The following is a 16,834-nucleotide window of genomic DNA, read 5'->3' on the forward strand; positions in this document are numbered from 1 at the left end:
AATTTTGGTGTTTGTTTCCATTGTCATCGTGCTTGTGGTATGCTTGTGAATTCTGGATGTTTAATACAGCTTTTACATTTACATGAGAAGTAGGAGATTGTAATCTCGATACCATTTTCATATAGAGTATTTTTCTTCACTGTGTAAAGGATGTGAAGGGGATTCTTTTCTATTCTTCTTTATTGTGTGAAGAAGAATATATTTTATTCACACGATTCTTCACATGCAAGATATTTTTGTTCACATAATGAAGAAGAATATACTGCATAAAGAACGTCCATATATTTAATCTTCGTAAATTAATTTACAGTTTGATTTATACGGCTTTTAAAACTAAGCTGTTATTCGTCGATTAATCGATACTCGTTTATTTTTAGTAAATACTTATTTACAACTGCAATCATTAACAGATACGTGAACAGTAACTTATAACCCAGAAAACTCTATTGTTAATTTTATAAATATAAATATAATTATAAAAATATTTATTAAAAACGTACTGAATATTTTTATTTTTATTTTGTTTTTTTTTTTACAGAAAATGCTGATACTGGAGTGGATATTATTAACTCGTTATTGATATTTAAACGAATTTAAAAAAGAAAAATTATATTATTTTTACTTTGATAAAGATTTTTAAAAATTTAAAATGATCTCTACTAATGTTATGTCGTTTATGAAAAAGGTAAGCAATGTATCTTTCAATTTCTAGAATATTTGCACAGTTATTTAATGCACTTTTTTATGTTTATATAGTGCACATATGAATATTTGAATATCCAGAATATTTGTATGATTATTCTATAGTATATACTGTACACATACATTTATTTATAAAATATTCATACGTGTTTAGAATATTTATACAATTATTTTAGGTTGGTTTTTATATTATGCCTATATAGTGTTGCAGAATGTGAATATTTTATAACCTGAAAAGGTATATAGAATAATTGTGCACAGTTCTAGACATATACAAACATTCTATAACATACAAACTTAAATACAATAAGTATATGAATATTCTAAATACTTGTGAACATTAGGCCTATATAATTAGAAAATTGTATATTATTCTACATAAAATATGAATATTCAGTTTAAATGTATTTTTACGTTGATAAAACTTACAGATGTCTTGAATAGTTATATAATTATTCTGTACATTTCTTATATTATAAATGATTCACAAATATCTAGAATCTTTATTCTATTATTCTATATATTTTCTCAAGTTGTAGAATATTTATATATGAATAAATTTATAAAATTATTCTAAACAAATTAAATAAACTTTATTTAATAATTTAAGAATAATTTATAAAATATTATCAATACATATTTACAAATACTTTGGAAAGTTTGTAAATTTCTTGAAGGAGTTTATAACATTTTAGAAATTTATAAAATCGTAAAATATTTTATAGAAAAGCTTTTATGTGTTTTTGGAGAATTTTTTAAAGGAATATTTTGGTTTTTAAAGGTACTTTTATATACTTTTTTTATGTTTATCATTTAACTTCTCACTCCAAATCTCACTTAACCTTTTGAAAAGTGATACATCTGCTATTCTTTATCCTAAAAATTCTAACTGTAAAACTAGAAAATGGAAAAGTTTACTTACATCTAAATATCAAGAAAAGCACTGGCATCCAATTAAAAATTTCTATTCTTTGACGTATATAAGAGATTTTTCACATATTCTTTATGTGTTAAAATCTAGAAATGAAGACTAAATAGATTAAAAATTCTTGAGTTAAGTATTAATTTATATAGTTAATCGCCACTAATATGAATTAATGAGTAAATTACCGTAAAATTTAAGATTTTAAATGATATTTTCTACAACAAATATATTAAGTGAAAAGTCGAATGATGTTAAGCAAAAGAGCTGAGAAAAATAATTTTGTTAATTAAAATGTTAATCGAGAGTTGGAGTGTCGGTTGAATTGGCAGCTTCGTTGACCAGAAAAGCCAACACATTATTTGGCTTTTAATAACTGGCTCAAGGCTATCAGAAGAAAATCGAGTTCAAAAATAATTTATAACTTGTTTGTCTAATAAATATCATTTTCTGTTTAATTATTAATGTGTATAATTCGGGTTTTTTTTGCGATTAAAATTTCATACTTTTTATACTTTAAATCGAAATTTTTAATAGTTTATTTAAAGTTATAATCCGCTGAATGGTTTTGTTTGAAGAATTTGCATGTGTCCGTGTGGAGAATTGACAACTTGTTTTAAAAAAAGGCCTGTATTTTGTCCATTCTGCTACGCCCCACATGAATTGCACGTGAGGAGAAAGTTCACATCTGCTTCTTTTCTCCTACCGAATTGAATTATATTAATATTAATTATTACTAAGTGACAGCCGTGATCGATTAAATATAGCAATTTTGAATATATATTCGAAGATACGAATTATCTCTTTTTTTCGTGTTCTCTTTTAGATAGAATCGGGCCTTTTGATATGTCGAGAGAGGCCTCAAAAGGCTCATGCTAAATGAACTATAAGCTCCTCTGTGAGGTATCCTGTATATAATACTTTTTAAGTTTCTTAATATATTAATTATTTTGTGCGAATGGAATAGGAAAATACGTGAAATGAATTTATTCATGTGTCACGTAGTGACCATACGGCACATCTTCATCCTACCAGGAAAAAAAAAAAATCTAATTTTCTGCTGGTTTGGAACACTTTAAACGAATTCTAAGCAATAAATAAATCCACAACATTCCATTTCTTAGTAATAAATTTAATTTAAATTAATTTTCAATAGAAGTAATTATGATTGTCTCAACATGGCTTCCATCAGCAATGTTCCTCATAACGAAAAAAAAAGAAAAAATTATTAAATTTCAATTAGATAAATATTTTAAATATTATTTATTGCATATTTTGTGTTATGCTAAGATGATCCATAATGTAATTAAGATAGTGACACGTCATCGATATAATTCGGCGGCAGATATCTCTCCTCTACCTTCATTCTCGGCATAACACTCCACTAGGAATAAGTTGATTGATTATTGTAGAGAGCGGATAGCTAAAGATGGAGCTCTACGGATGGATGGGTAATATAAGACATTCTCAGTAATAAATTAACTAGCAGAAGTCTTCGGGAAAATTCCCTTTCAGAAAAATATTTGCCAGGGTCAAGTCTGCATCTGATGGAATCGTAAAACTTATGCTCTGGCATGTTTTAAAGATCATGTTTCCTCTTTGTATAGCTTAATTCCACGTTTAAATATTAGAAAATCTTTGCTCTCTACTCCGTTAATCTCTTTTAGGCGTGGTCCTAATCATTCTGTAGGAAATATTATTATTTAATTCGATAATTTGTATAAAAAATACTATTTCTTTGTTTAGAATTAATACGTATATAGTAAAATACATAAATTCTTGTATAAATTAGTGCTGTATATTTAAGTATATAAATATACTTTTAAGTAATTTGAAATATTTAATTATATATAAACAAGTTATATCTTATAGGATAAAATATTTAATTTTATACATATAAATTATTCAAGAATATAATTTAGAATGAGAGCAAAGAAAATAAATATACAAAATAAATTATTTAAAAGAAAAAATAGAGGAAAATAAGAAAAAAAAAACCTGAAATTATTCCTTTCATTTGCCATTAATATCAATAAAGTAATTATATATGGACAAGTGGTATCTGTATATCATTTAACATAGAAGTTAGTGACATATGGATGTATTAATGCTATTATATGACATATTGTGTTTATAATCATTTATTCCTGTTTTTATATTGAATTTTACATCAATGATTATTAAGACTATTTTGTTTATAAATTTTAGTGTTAATTTTGTTAGTTTGATTATATTTAAATCCCAAAAATATTATACAATTACTATCCAGTTTTATAAACATATATAGTATAATAGAGGGGCGTGTTATTAGAACATTTTGAATTCAAAAACTATTTATTTGGAAAGAGTAAAATATAGTCAATACTCTTTAGTACATTCATAGACATATGACGATAATGTCAGGAAGTAAGTTTTCCTTTTTTGTTTTGAATGTAAACGAGTAACGATGGACCACGTGAAACTTATAAACAGATATAAGGGAAGATAGGGTAATAGCATTTCCCCACATTCCCTACCTTACGATCCTTCGCATTTACATCTACAGAATAGTTTTCTCTTTGGTTAATGGTGGCATCTTATTAGGTGTTAGCAATTACCTAATTTTCCCTACAATATATCTTGTCTATTGAGGAACTTAGTAATAGATGAAGGAATCGATCCTCATACTGTTCGTGATGCTGAATCTCTAGAAATTCTTCTCATCTTGCCATTAGGTTATTTCTATTTCTCAAATTGAAGAAGCCAGTCCTTTCAATCTGAAGAGGCCCACCAGTGGCCGGGTGAATAAACACCTGNAATAAAACTAAAAATAACAGGATCAGAATTAGATGAATACATTCTTTAAACATACGAAGTCCTTCGCTTAATTTTTGCGAAATAGTTTAAAAATTTGTAGAAAGATTTCAAAGCCGATTGGCTAGAAAATGATAACTACAACACCGCCTATTTTTCTCTAACCAATCTGCATTAAAATTTCATAACTTTCAAATATTTTTTCACAAATTAGGTGGTTACTTTTATTTCATAATTTTTCTTTATCATTTATATATTTATTATTGCAGCATTTTATATTAGAAGGCAACAAGTTTATGACTTTTGTTGCCTTCTAATATTCACACATTTAAAAAAAGTATGTATACATTTAATTAAATAATATTAATAACAGTATAATTGTAAAGTTTATATAATATAAAGTTTCATTTTATGTTTTATAACAAAAAAATCGTGTTAAAACTTTAAAATAAATAATGATGATAACGTGTTATATGCTGTACAATTCTATAGAGAATATACTAAAATGATGTAGACAGAGAGGCAGACGTTAAGCATAAATATTAATAATTCTTCTCATCTTGCCATTAGGTTATTTCTATTTCTCAAATTGAAGAAGCCAGTCCTTTCAATCTGAAGAGGCCCACCAGTGGCCGGGTGAATAAACACTGACCAGTAGTAGTTGATTGTGGCTTCACGCCTCACTAACGGGCTGGTCGCGTGGAATTTTCCAGCTTTACTTCACGTGTGTAACACCTAATGGGGCCAATTTCCCAAAGAAAGTTCTTCCGGAAAGCATATCACCCATTTGGCAGATTACCCATGTGTTGTTGCGTTGACTTATCCCACCAAACTATGGAAAATCAAATGTTGGTTATATTTGTATGCATCTTTCTATTATCAAGATTTCGATTCCTTCATCTAACCTCAATAGACAAGGTGATTATATGGAAAATTAAACTGAATATGTATATATGTTTGTATCGCCCTTACGTTCCTATATTGTAATTTATTTACATTCTAAATAAAAAAAAAATGAAAATAAAGTTAATTTGACTTTCCTACATAATTTATTTATTTATTTTTAATGCAGCATTAAAACAAAATTAGAAANACGAAATATGTAATTGACTATATCGAACTTGACCGGTTTTTTAAAATTTTAATTTAAAATATTTCAGAATTTTCAATACTTTTTTAATACATTTAAATAAAATCGAAAGATTAAGCTTAATTTTATTATTATTATTATTACAAAATCACATTACATTAATTAATATTATTAAATTTTTGATATAAGCCTATTAATTACAAAACAAGTTGACTTAATTACGAGAATGAATTTATGAATCAATTTTAATTCAATTTAAGGAAGATTAAACCGTTTTCAAATAATTTACAAGTAAATTATGAATTCTCTAGTTAATCGCAACTTATCTGAGATGACAATACAATGTAAACTTCTATTTAGTACCACTGTTTGTTTGCCTCTGAAATATGTACTAAATCGAGTGCTGCGCTAAACTGAAACACAGTACTTCAAACGATAAGAATTGAGTTAAACATAGTACATAAAGTCTAACGTTTGAGTTTGAAAGTCACACAAATTATACATTTAGTAATTAATAGATACTGAAGAACAATTTAACATTTGCAAGGATACGTTGCAAGTATTCATTGAGGCTTTAGTCTAATTGTACAGTACATTTGTTCTTTTATATATAAATTCCACTAGTATTGACCAGTAACCCTCGGAATTTCTGAACAAAAGTATTTCTTTCTCTTTTCAGATAGTAAAAAGTGGCAACAGTGGTGGAGAAGAAATTCGAGAGAAACCAAGCGCTATCAATAAACTTAAACAGACGGTAACACTTGGCATGACTCTTGGAAGAGACAAGCCCAAACCTATAGGAGAAGACCTGGCGTATTTAACAGCAGAAGAAAGATCGATATTAAACAGAGTTTGGCAAAAAGAGAAAGAATTTGAGAAAGAATCTCAAAAATTCAGGTTTAACTTTATTGTTTTTTTTTCTTCTTCTTATTCTTTGCTACATATTTTAAGAAGCAATGAAGAGAAATTTAACTTTGGAGTTTGGTTACTGTCTTCTTGTCCTTATTGGCCTTAAGCTATAAGTTCTGCTATCAGGAAATTCAGTAGAAGAAGAAGACCGTCTGTATTTTCTTTAATCGAGTTTCCCTCTTTCTCTTTCTTATGGCTTCAATTTGTCTTCTTTTTTTTGTTAATAGAGTCTCATTTATTCTTGTTACGTGTCTTTTCATTTTTATTTTATATATTTTATTCAATGATTTTAAACGGAACGTCTTAAGGAACTCAATTTTTTACATTTATTAAATTAATTTTGTTTTGTTTGTTGTGGAAAAATTGAATAAAAAAAACTTCGTTCTATTAAATACTTTAATTCGAAATTTTTAATCTTTGTTATTATGTTGTTTTTAATTAATGAGAGTCGCGTTACGTCGCGTCGACGCGACGCGACTCTCGAAATAATGTCCTATATAGTACAGCGATTGTATAGAAATATATCTATGCAAACGTTTAAACCTTTTAATGTAATAAAAAAATAAGAAATGACATAAAAATTTGTTTTGTAGTTTTAATCAACATTTATATTGATGGGATGTAGATAGCGCGCGACACGATGCATGTTGCGCTTAGTGTCTCGTCGCATTGCGCGCCGCCCGTAAAATTACATTTAATACACTAAATTTAGTAGAAATTTAGTAGAACTTGTCAAAAGTAATTAAAAGTAACTGAGATTTTTATGTATTTTTATTGTTTGCTATAGAATTCAGAGTCCTCAATCGACACCACAAGCAGTACAGATCAAAGAAAAAGCTGTAGAAAAACCGCAGACACCGGTTAACGTTCCTTCTGGACCGAACTGCAGGATATGTCGTAAAATTATCGAACCGGGTGAACAGCGTAACAACTGTGACGAATGTGGACAGGTAGTCTGTGACGATTGTGCCTCTTATTCGAAAACGTCAGCTAATCAATCTCAGGTGAATACACGTGCATTACTCCTTAAACGCGTTTTCTATACTGTAAAAGATAACGAAAAAAATCTGTGATTTGTTATCAATATAGGGTTGGAAATGTAGTTTCTGTCGTAGAAGACAAGGACAAGATAGGCTCGGTATAGAACCTCCTCCCGGTTCTGGTATGCATAGGGTACCTTCCGTTAGAAGAATGGTAAATACCATCTTCTAGTTACTTAATAAAATGAGAATCTTTCGTTATTGAATGTCATCCGCTCGTTACAGGCCGAAAAATTAGCTAGAACTAACAAAGAAGTTGGCATTTATGGATCCTCAGAGAAATTATTTACTAAAGAAGGAGCTATATTGCTTGAAAAGAGACAGCAATCGACACATGATGTGATCAATAAAGAGTATGCTTCTTGCTTGACTCCCTTCAATCCGGACAGTAAAGAAATGTCAAATAAAAACATAGAAGATGAATCGCCTCGATCACTGAGAAAACATTTATCTTTAGAAAAATCTCAAGATGGTCGAACGAGAAGAGAAACAAAATCATCGGTCAAAAGACAAAAATCGATAGAAGATCGAAGAAGATCAGGGAGGACGAGAAATTCTTCACCAGTCGGTAGGGACCAATCTAAAGAAAGGTACTACTCTTCAGAAACACCCAGTGATAGAAGATCTTCTTCGGAATCGCAAAAAGGACCAATTCATCCGTTGCCTGTTCACAATCCAGCTAGAGTAAGTTCTTGTGGTGTATGCAGTCTTACATCTTCTCATCAGCATTCTCACGGAACGGAACAGTCTTCTCCATCAGAAAGCTCTTTGGACGAGATGAGCCAAAGCCCAGAATATGATAAAAGAAGAAAGTATAGAGTGAAGAGAAAATCAAAAATACAAAGACAGAAAAACTATATTGAAGAACCCGATTCGGATCCATGCGGCTATCGTGACGAAAGAGCGAGAAGTAATGCCACTTCCTCATTAGAATCAAGCAGTGCCTTAGAAAGTATAGATAACGGTTTGGACTACTGGCCAAAGGAGTACAAAAATTCTTCAGAGAAACCTCTACGACAAATTGCTTCGGATGCAGCTTTATACGTTAGGCGCTTCAGTTCGGAAAGTTCGGATATAAGTGATGTAAGTGGAGAATATTCCACCAGTGATAGAAGCGGAAAATATATATCAACGTCCACAAAGAGACAACGGTCCAGCCAGAAACACCCGAGAAGGAGAAGAGATATAGTAAGTCCAGTGGTCATGGATAGTAGCCCATCGGCTGACGAGCAGATTATAGAGCATAGGACACCTGCAAAATCCAGTTCGTTAGACGATACCGATAAAAGCCCAAAAGGGGCCACCACTCAGTTAAGGAAAAGTATACCCTGCGTATATGTAGATTCTGTAGCTGATCTTCAAACTTCCAGGAGGAATCACGTACAAGATCATACGGAATGGGATTATCAACGAAGAAGTAGTACAGGAAGAGCGTTACCAGCAATTCCGGATGGTCATAGCTTCCTTCTACCACATACGAGGACACAAAGTACCCATTCTTTAGATTTACCACGAGAAGAAGTGGGTAGACCCGAGAGAAGAGCGTCTGCTCCTGAACGAGAAAACATAAAGATAGTGATTGATGATGTGGATTCAGAACAGAAAGGTCAGCGATTTAATCAGTTTATTTCAATTTTATATATCTTACATTAAATAAAAAGATGTTGCTTATAATTAAAAATATCTTTTTTGTGTTCTAGATTCTCAATTTATCAATTAAAATTCTTTTATTGAATACATAAATCATTCATTTTCTAAACTTAAAAGTTACTTTTATTGATTAATGTTTAAATGAAACAAGATAGAAAAATTTCTTTTTTATGGCTTTTGTAGCATTATAAAACTAAGCACATTCCTGATATATTTATGCTAGTTCCCTACTATAAATTTANTCTTTGACGTATATAAGAGATTTTTCACATATTCTTTATGTGTTAAAATCTAGAAATGAAGACTAAATAGATTAAAAATTCTTGAGTTAAGTATTAATTTATATAGTTAATCGCCACTAATATGAATTAATGAGTAAATTACCGTAAAATTTAAGATTTTAAATGATATTTTCTACAACAAATATATTAAGTGAAAAGTCGAATGATGTTAAGCAAAAGAGCTGAGAAAAATAATTTTGTTAATTAAAATGTTAATCGAGAGTTGGAGTGTCGGTTGAATTGGCAGCTTCGTTGACCAGAAAAGCCAACACATTATTTGGCTTTTAATAACTGGCTCAAGGCTATCAGAAGAAAATCGAGTTCAAAAATAATTTATAACTTGTTTGTCTAATAAATATCATTTTCTGTTTAATTATTAATGTGTATAATTCGGGTTTTTTTTGCGATTAAAATTTCATACTTTTTATACTTTAAATCGAAATTTTTAATAGTTTATTTAAAGTTATAATCCGCTGAATGGTTTTGTTTGAAGAATTTGCATGTGTCCGTGTGGAGAATTGACAACTTGTTTTAAAAAAAGGCCTGTATTTTGTCCATTCTGCTACGCCCCACATGAATTGCACGTGAGGAGAAAGTTCACATCTGCTTCTTTTCTCCTACCGAATTGAATTATATTAATATTAATTATTACTAAGTGACAGCCGTGATCGATTAAATATAGCAATTTTGAATATATATTCGAAGATACGAATTATCTCTTTTTTTCGTGTTCTCTTTTAGATAGAATCGGGCCTTTTGATATGTCGAGAGAGGCCTCAAAAGGCTCATGCTAAATGAACTATAAGCTCCTCTGTGAGGTATCCTGTATATAATACTTTTTAAGTTTCTTAATATATTAATTATTTTGTGCGAATGGAATAGGAAAATACGTGAAATGAATTTATTCATGTGTCACGTAGTGACCATACGGCACATCTTCATCCTACCAGGAAAAAAAAAAAATCTAATTTTCTGCTGGTTTGGAACACTTTAAACGAATTCTAAGCAATAAATAAATCCACAACATTCCATTTCTTAGTAATAAATTTAATTTAAATTAATTTTCAATAGAAGTAATTATGATTGTCTCAACATGGCTTCCATCAGCAATGTTCCTCATAACGAAAAAAAAAGAAAAAATTATTAAATTTCAATTAGATAAATATTTTAAATATTATTTATTGCATATTTTGTGTTATGCTAAGATGATCCATAATGTAATTAAGATAGTGACACGTCATCGATATAATTCGGCGGCAGATATCTCTCCTCTACCTTCATTCTCGGCATAACACTCCACTAGGAATAAGTTGATTGATTATTGTAGAGAGCGGATAGCTAAAGATGGAGCTCTACGGATGGATGGGTAATATAAGACATTCTCAGTAATAAATTAACTAGCAGAAGTCTTCGGGAAAATTCCCTTTCAGAAAAATATTTGCCAGGGTCAAGTCTGCATCTGATGGAATCGTAAAACTTATGCTCTGGCATGTTTTAAAGATCATGTTTCCTCTTTGTATAGCTTAATTCCACGTTTAAATATTAGAAAATCTTTGCTCTCTACTCCGTTAATCTCTTTTAGGCGTGGTCCTAATCATTCTGTAGGAAATATTATTATTTAATTCGATAATTTGTATAAAAAATACTATTTCTTTGTTTAGAATTAATACGTATATAGTAAAATACATAAATTCTTGTATAAATTAGTGCTGTATATTTAAGTATATAAATATACTTTTAAGTAATTTGAAATATTTAATTATATATAAACAAGTTATATCTTATAGGATAAAATATTTAATTTTATACATATAAATTATTCAAGAATATAATTTAGAATGAGAGCAAAGAAAATAAATATACAAAATAAATTATTTAAAAGAAAAAATAGAGGAAAATAAGAAAAAAAAAACCTGAAATTATTCCTTTCATTTGCCATTAATATCAATAAAGTAATTATATATGGACAAGTGGTATCTGTATATCATTTAACATAGAAGTTAGTGACATATGGATGTATTAATGCTATTATATGACATATTGTGTTTATAATCATTTATTCCTGTTTTTATATTGAATTTTACATCAATGATTATTAAGACTATTTTGTTTATAAATTTTAGTGTTAATTTTGTTAGTTTGATTATATTTAAATCCCAAAAATATTATACAATTACTATCCAGTTTTATAAACATATATAGTATAATAGAGGGGCGTGTTATTAGAACATTTTGAATTCAAAAACTATTTATTTGGAAAGAGTAAAATATAGTCAATACTCTTTAGTACATTCATAGACATATGACGATAATGTCAGGAAGTAAGTTTTCCTTTTTTGTTTTGAATGTAAACGAGTAACGATGGACCACGTGAAACTTATAAACAGATATAAGGGAAGATAGGGTAATAGCATTTCCCCACATTCCCTACCTTACGATCCTTCGCATTTACATCTACAGAATAGTTTTCTCTTTGGTTAATGGTGGCATCTTATTAGGTGTTAGCAATTACCTAATTTTCCCTACAATATATCTTGTCTATTGAGGAACTTAGTAATAGATGAAGGAATCGATCCTCATACTGTTCGTGATGCTGAATCTCTAGAAATTCTTCTCATCTTGCCATTAGGTTATTTCTATTTCTCAAATTGAAGAAGCCAGTCCTTTCAATCTGAAGAGGCCCACCAGTGGCCGGGTGAATAAACCACTGACCAGTAGTAGTTGATTGTGGCTTCACGCCTCACTAACGGGCTGGTCGCGTGGAATTTTCCAGCTTTACTTCACGTGTGTAACACCTAATGGGGCCAATTTCCCAAAGAAAGTTCTTCCGGAAAGCATATCACCCATTTGGCAGATTACCCATGTGTTGTTGCGTTGACTTATCCCACCAAACTATGGAAAATCAAATGTTGGTTATATTTGTATGCATCTTTCTATTATCAAGATTTCGATTCCTTCATCTAACCTCAATAGACAAGGTGATTATATGGAAAATTAAACTGAATATGTATATATGTTTGTATCGCCCTTACGTTCCTATATTGTAATTTATTTACATTCTAAATAAAAAAAAAATGAAAATAAAGTTAATTTGACTTTCCTACATAATTTATTTATTTATTTTTAATGCAGCATTAAAACAAAATTAGAAAGTTTAACTATTTAAACAAATAAATGATTAATTAAACTGATAAAAAAAAATAATTAATACAGCGTAAAAGTTCGGAAATTATTAAATTCCAACGACTTCCTTTAATTAATATAATCTAAAAATTGATAATAATCATTTTAATTATAATTAATTTGATCTTACAATAAAAAATTTTTTTAATGTATTATTAATTATACAACGCATTTGTACAGATTTTAGATGAATAATTACATTTAATTCTAACTTAAATAAATCATTGTTCATTGTATTTATCTTAGAATTTAATCAGAATAATTAAATATTAATGATAGCAACTTTTAATTCTTTTATTAAATACTGTATTATGAAATTTAAATAACAAAAAGTTCTTATCTAATTTAGATAATGATTGATGAAAAGTTTATAAATATTTTTTAGATATTAAATTAAAGATATGAACATTAATTTTTTTTTTTTATATATATGGTAACATGAAATAGTTACCTAGAGAACAGCCAATGTAAAGTTACTCTGAAAACTATCTTCAATACCAAAAAAAAATTCAGGATTTTAAAAATGTTTTAAGGATTTCTTTAAAAAATTGTTTACAAAAGGAACAAGACTCGGTTACTCAATTTTTAAGAAAGTTTTTAGTGACTTTAAAGATGCTGATAAAGTATCTTTTGAGAGATAATTGCAAGCATCACTTAAAACACTTTTATACAGTAGAGCATCGTTTATCCGAAGGTCTGTTATCCGAAACGTCCGTTATCCGAAAGAATTCCAGTCGACAAATTTAAATTTTCGCCAGTGCTGTGGCGCTGTAATCTTTGGCTATGTCTTCGGCTACTCAAATATTTTACGTTTTTGATACTAAATTAACTTCTGAAGTATAATTTTTTATTGTTTTTATATTTTTCAATATATTTATTTTGTTTGTACAAAATAAAAAAATAATTTTTAACGATACAATAGTCTTCGTTAGGCTTAACATCGACGAAAATTCAACGCGAAGCGACACGCAACGGAGAAAAATTTCAACACGGGATAAATTAATATATTTTTTCGTACATAATTGGTTATCCGAAAAATAAGNTTCGATACTTATTCCTTTATATACGTTTGTGTCGAAAAATTGAAATAAAAAAATTATATCTAAATCATTTAAATTAAAAACAAGAAAATGTATTAAGCATTATCATAAATTTTTGTACAGAAAATAATTAATTCGGCGTATGGTTGTTCCTTGTATGCACACACTGTGACACCCAACATCTACTGTTTTGAAATCGTGCCCAAAATCTAGATATGACGTTCTGTGTCGCATTAAAAGTCCTAGACACACCTCTCTGAGACTGACCTGCTTCTAACCATCCAATAATTTTTTCTCTCGTAAAAATTAATGCCACAACGATTGCACATTGTCTTTGTCATTATTATAAAGTAAAACGGTAACAAAATTATACTCTATAAGTTAAACGATTATGATTGTTTTTGGGTGTATAAAGATACATAACTGTATAGCTGAAAGTACGTATAAATATATATACATACGCGCAACCACACGTTTATACCGGTATATATTTGTCTATATATAAACAAATGATCTTAGAAAACATACATTTATTTAAAATCTCAATTCTTCTATATTTCAAACACGTATAGGAACACTCCTGTATTTATTTTGCCTTTTAAACTATTGGGAACAGCCATTTTTCATTCTTCCTTCCATTCGTATAGCATTAAAAATTTTGATACCACATTTATCATCGCGAGAAAGAAAAGAAAAATATTAAAAAAAAGAAGCACTTACGCCTCTTTCTCTTCGGTCACGACATCATTAAACTTTCATGAGAAGTACATATCAGTTTAAAGCAACGGTAAAAACGACAAACGAATATTTACAATAATACATAACACGAAGAAAAGTTATCAAAAGGAGTAACTCTTTTTTCTAATTATCTCTTGAAATGTAGAGAGAGGAAAAGAAAGAGAGAGCATCTTTAAAGGAAATGTACCTGGAAGACTGTCCTGAGATACCAAATTGTTGGAGCTTCTTCTACTGGGAGGGGTAGACTTCACTCGAGTGACGACGGACGGCGCCGATGGCTTTCTTTCCTGATTGCCGCTGCTAGGTTGCGTCGGATGACGATCCCAAGCATCATCCGGATGCAGCACTACCAAAATAATGTAGGAATGCATAAATAAAACAAATATATATCGAATTTTAAACAGACAAAGATGACTCACGCGTTAGATCCATGGAAGAGCTTCTTTGCATGTTTTTATTCTCTGGAGGAAGACTGCTCTCATCTTTAATTTCATCTATTTGTGTATAAAAAGTTGAATTTATTAACTAATTTAAACACCAGTACTTCTTTTCGGTGTTAAAGATTACCATAAGTTAGCGATTGGGAATATTCTTCAGTACCACGCTGCAGCATCCTTCGAGCAATATCGTGTGCTGGTGTAGAAGGTACCAAACTTGGGGGTGTTATTTTGTGAGTGGGCGATAAAGCGACGGGAGTTTGTTGGTGGGCAGAAAGGGGGTACCATTCGGGACAGTCTTGAAGATCCGCTTTACGTAGAGGTAGCTGTAACTCTCCTAGAAAAACGTTGCTACCTAATGGACAGTGGTCCCAGATGGACAGTTCAAACACCGATTCCAGGATCTAAAAATGCGTATAAATATATAAATCACTAAAAGATTTAAAAGAAATTTAATTGAAAATATTAATATATAAAATGGTTTAATTGTTGGTGAAATATATTTATAATTTCTTCCATAAAACGAGAAAACAGCGGCCTATGAAAGTGGGTAGGTAAACTAACCAGAATATTTCAAAAAAGTGTTTAATTTATTATATAAAAATTATAAAAATATAACAACATAAACTCTATCATATAAAATGCAAGCATCTTTATATATATTTTATACAAAATTTAAATAGAAAATATAAATACAAATTTTTATGATCCTTAATCACTTAGATTTGCTTAATTTATATACGACCGCTACTAATTTATGCTTGATGCTTCATCTCAAATTTCCTCGTTTAATATAGATTTATGTTAAAAACTTACATCATCCGAAGTTACTTCCGGAAATATAAAAGTTTTACTCCATTCGGGATTACAAGTAGGTTCTGCTACAGCAGTCTTCATGGTATTGTAAGCACTAGTAATAATAAAAAAAAATGTGGCGTAAATTATATTTCCTTTCTAACACTTTTATGTAAATATTTGAAGTACATACGAGTGAGGGACCAAGCGAATTTTAGCAAATGCTCTAGGGAGTGCAGCAGAGGAAGACTTTCTTCTCCTTAACCCTCTTGCTGCTAGAACTGTCACAACCAGATCGTTTCCATCTTGGTTATACCAGATTTGTACTCCTACTTCACCACAAACCGTACTGTGTTGTTGACCCAATTGATCCTATAACAGTAAATTGTACAAGAAGATTACTGTTATGTACCGTATCTTATTTTCTATCTGTAAGAACGATACTAAGACAATCGATAAAAGATAAAAGTTAAGAAAGAGAAGAATTTATGACAATATAGTGTAATGTACTGTAGTACATCACCTTCATTAAATTAACGAATAATGATACTTTACCGGAGTTTTTGGCAGTTTTCTTCTAGTCGGAGAGACAACTGACACATCAGATTCTTTATAACCTTCTAGAAAAGAGAATATATATATTAATTCGTTCTTTACAAAGAAAGGAAAATATTGAAAGAACTACAACTCTTACCAGTCGATATAATTAACTTGGGAGCTATTTTTGTCTTAATCGAAGAAATTGAATCGAAACTTTTTCTGAAAAATTTAAATTATTATATTTTGAAGCGTATTTTGACTTAAAAATTCGAATTATTTCATCATTGGAAGAATGCAACTACTTTATTTCACCCCTCTGAATTGTAATATTTCATACACCATACGCTGGAAACTATTCTTCGTGGTTTTAAAAATACTTAAATTTCCAATTTTGTATTTAAAGAATTTATACGAAATGCATTTGTTTGTCAACACTTTTGTTTGGTATACAAATGTATGTATGGTGTAGCAAACAAAAGTGTTTTCGTACGAATACACCCATTCATAATAGGAGATTTTTTTTATTATGGAAATCTACGAAACGAACTATCGTTTCGTAGATTTCCATTAAAAAAAATATGCTTTAGGCATATTTCTGTGGCGTTACGAAAGAAAAATGTGTAGAATTACATATGTATAATACGCACATTTGTAAGGAATTGTATTAAAAATGTTAGATATCAGACATAGGATTTGAAAAATATGGTCGTTACT

At 29.6% G+C, this 16,834-nt stretch overlaps 2 protein-coding genes across 8 annotated transcripts in view; one reads left to right on the forward strand and one right to left on the reverse strand.

The window, feature by feature from the left end:
• The first annotated feature begins 543 nt into the window (after positions 1–543).
• Positions 544–16,834, forward strand: part of LOC111628418 (regulating synaptic membrane exocytosis protein 1-like) — a 28,991-nt gene continuing 12,700 nt past the window's right edge. For all 7 annotated transcript variants that reach the window (XR_002757168.1, XR_002757169.1, XM_023372191.1 and 4 more), the window contains exons 1-5: positions 544–685; positions 6,187–6,404; positions 7,204–7,420; positions 7,506–7,610; positions 7,682–9,062. Coding sequence is in view for 5 of the 7 variants with exons in the window: in XM_023372191.1 (XP_023227959.1) it covers positions 650–685; positions 6,187–6,404; positions 7,204–7,420; positions 7,506–7,610; positions 7,682–9,062 (1,957 nt within the window). In the remaining 2 variants the exon portion in view is untranslated. The remainder of the gene's footprint in view (positions 686–6,186; positions 6,405–7,203; positions 7,421–7,505; positions 7,611–7,681; positions 9,063–16,834) is intronic.
• LOC111628419 (regulating synaptic membrane exocytosis protein 1-like) lies at positions 14,403–16,528 on the reverse strand. The gene is made up of 7 exons (XM_023372197.1): positions 16,275–16,528; positions 16,136–16,200; positions 15,774–15,952; positions 15,602–15,695; positions 14,916–15,189; positions 14,768–14,842; positions 14,403–14,694 (listed from the first exon to the last, which is right to left on the reverse strand). Exons 4-7 carry the CDS (start codon positions 15,680–15,682, stop codon positions 14,450–14,452), a joined length of 675 nt encoding a protein of 224 aa, XP_023227965.1. The 5' UTR covers positions 15,683–15,695; positions 15,774–15,952; positions 16,136–16,200; positions 16,275–16,528; the 3' UTR covers positions 14,403–14,449.

This window comes from Centruroides sculpturatus, unplaced genomic scaffold (genome assembly GCF_000671375.1).
Source record: "Centruroides sculpturatus isolate CEXI.00-Female unplaced genomic scaffold, Cexi_2.0 scaffold510, whole genome shotgun sequence".
Classification (NCBI taxonomy): Eukaryota; Metazoa; Arthropoda; class Arachnida; order Scorpiones; family Buthidae; genus Centruroides; species Centruroides sculpturatus.

What these genes read in the sequence shown, in the direction of transcription:
- LOC111628419 (XM_023372197.1), bottom strand. Translation starts at nt 15,682, where the DNA reads ATGAAGACTGCTGTAGCAGAACCTACTTGTAATCCCGAATGGAGTAAA. An exon ending in CGGAAGTAACTTCGGATGAT is followed by an intron (nt 15,190 to 15,601) that starts GTAAGTTTTTAA and finishes ACGCATTTTTAG; the next exon opens with ATCCTGGAATCGGTGTTTGA. An exon ending in TTCCCAATCGCTAACTTATG is followed by an intron (nt 14,843 to 14,915) that starts GTAATCTTTAAC and finishes ATACACAAATAG; the next exon opens with ATGAAATTAAAGATGAGAGC.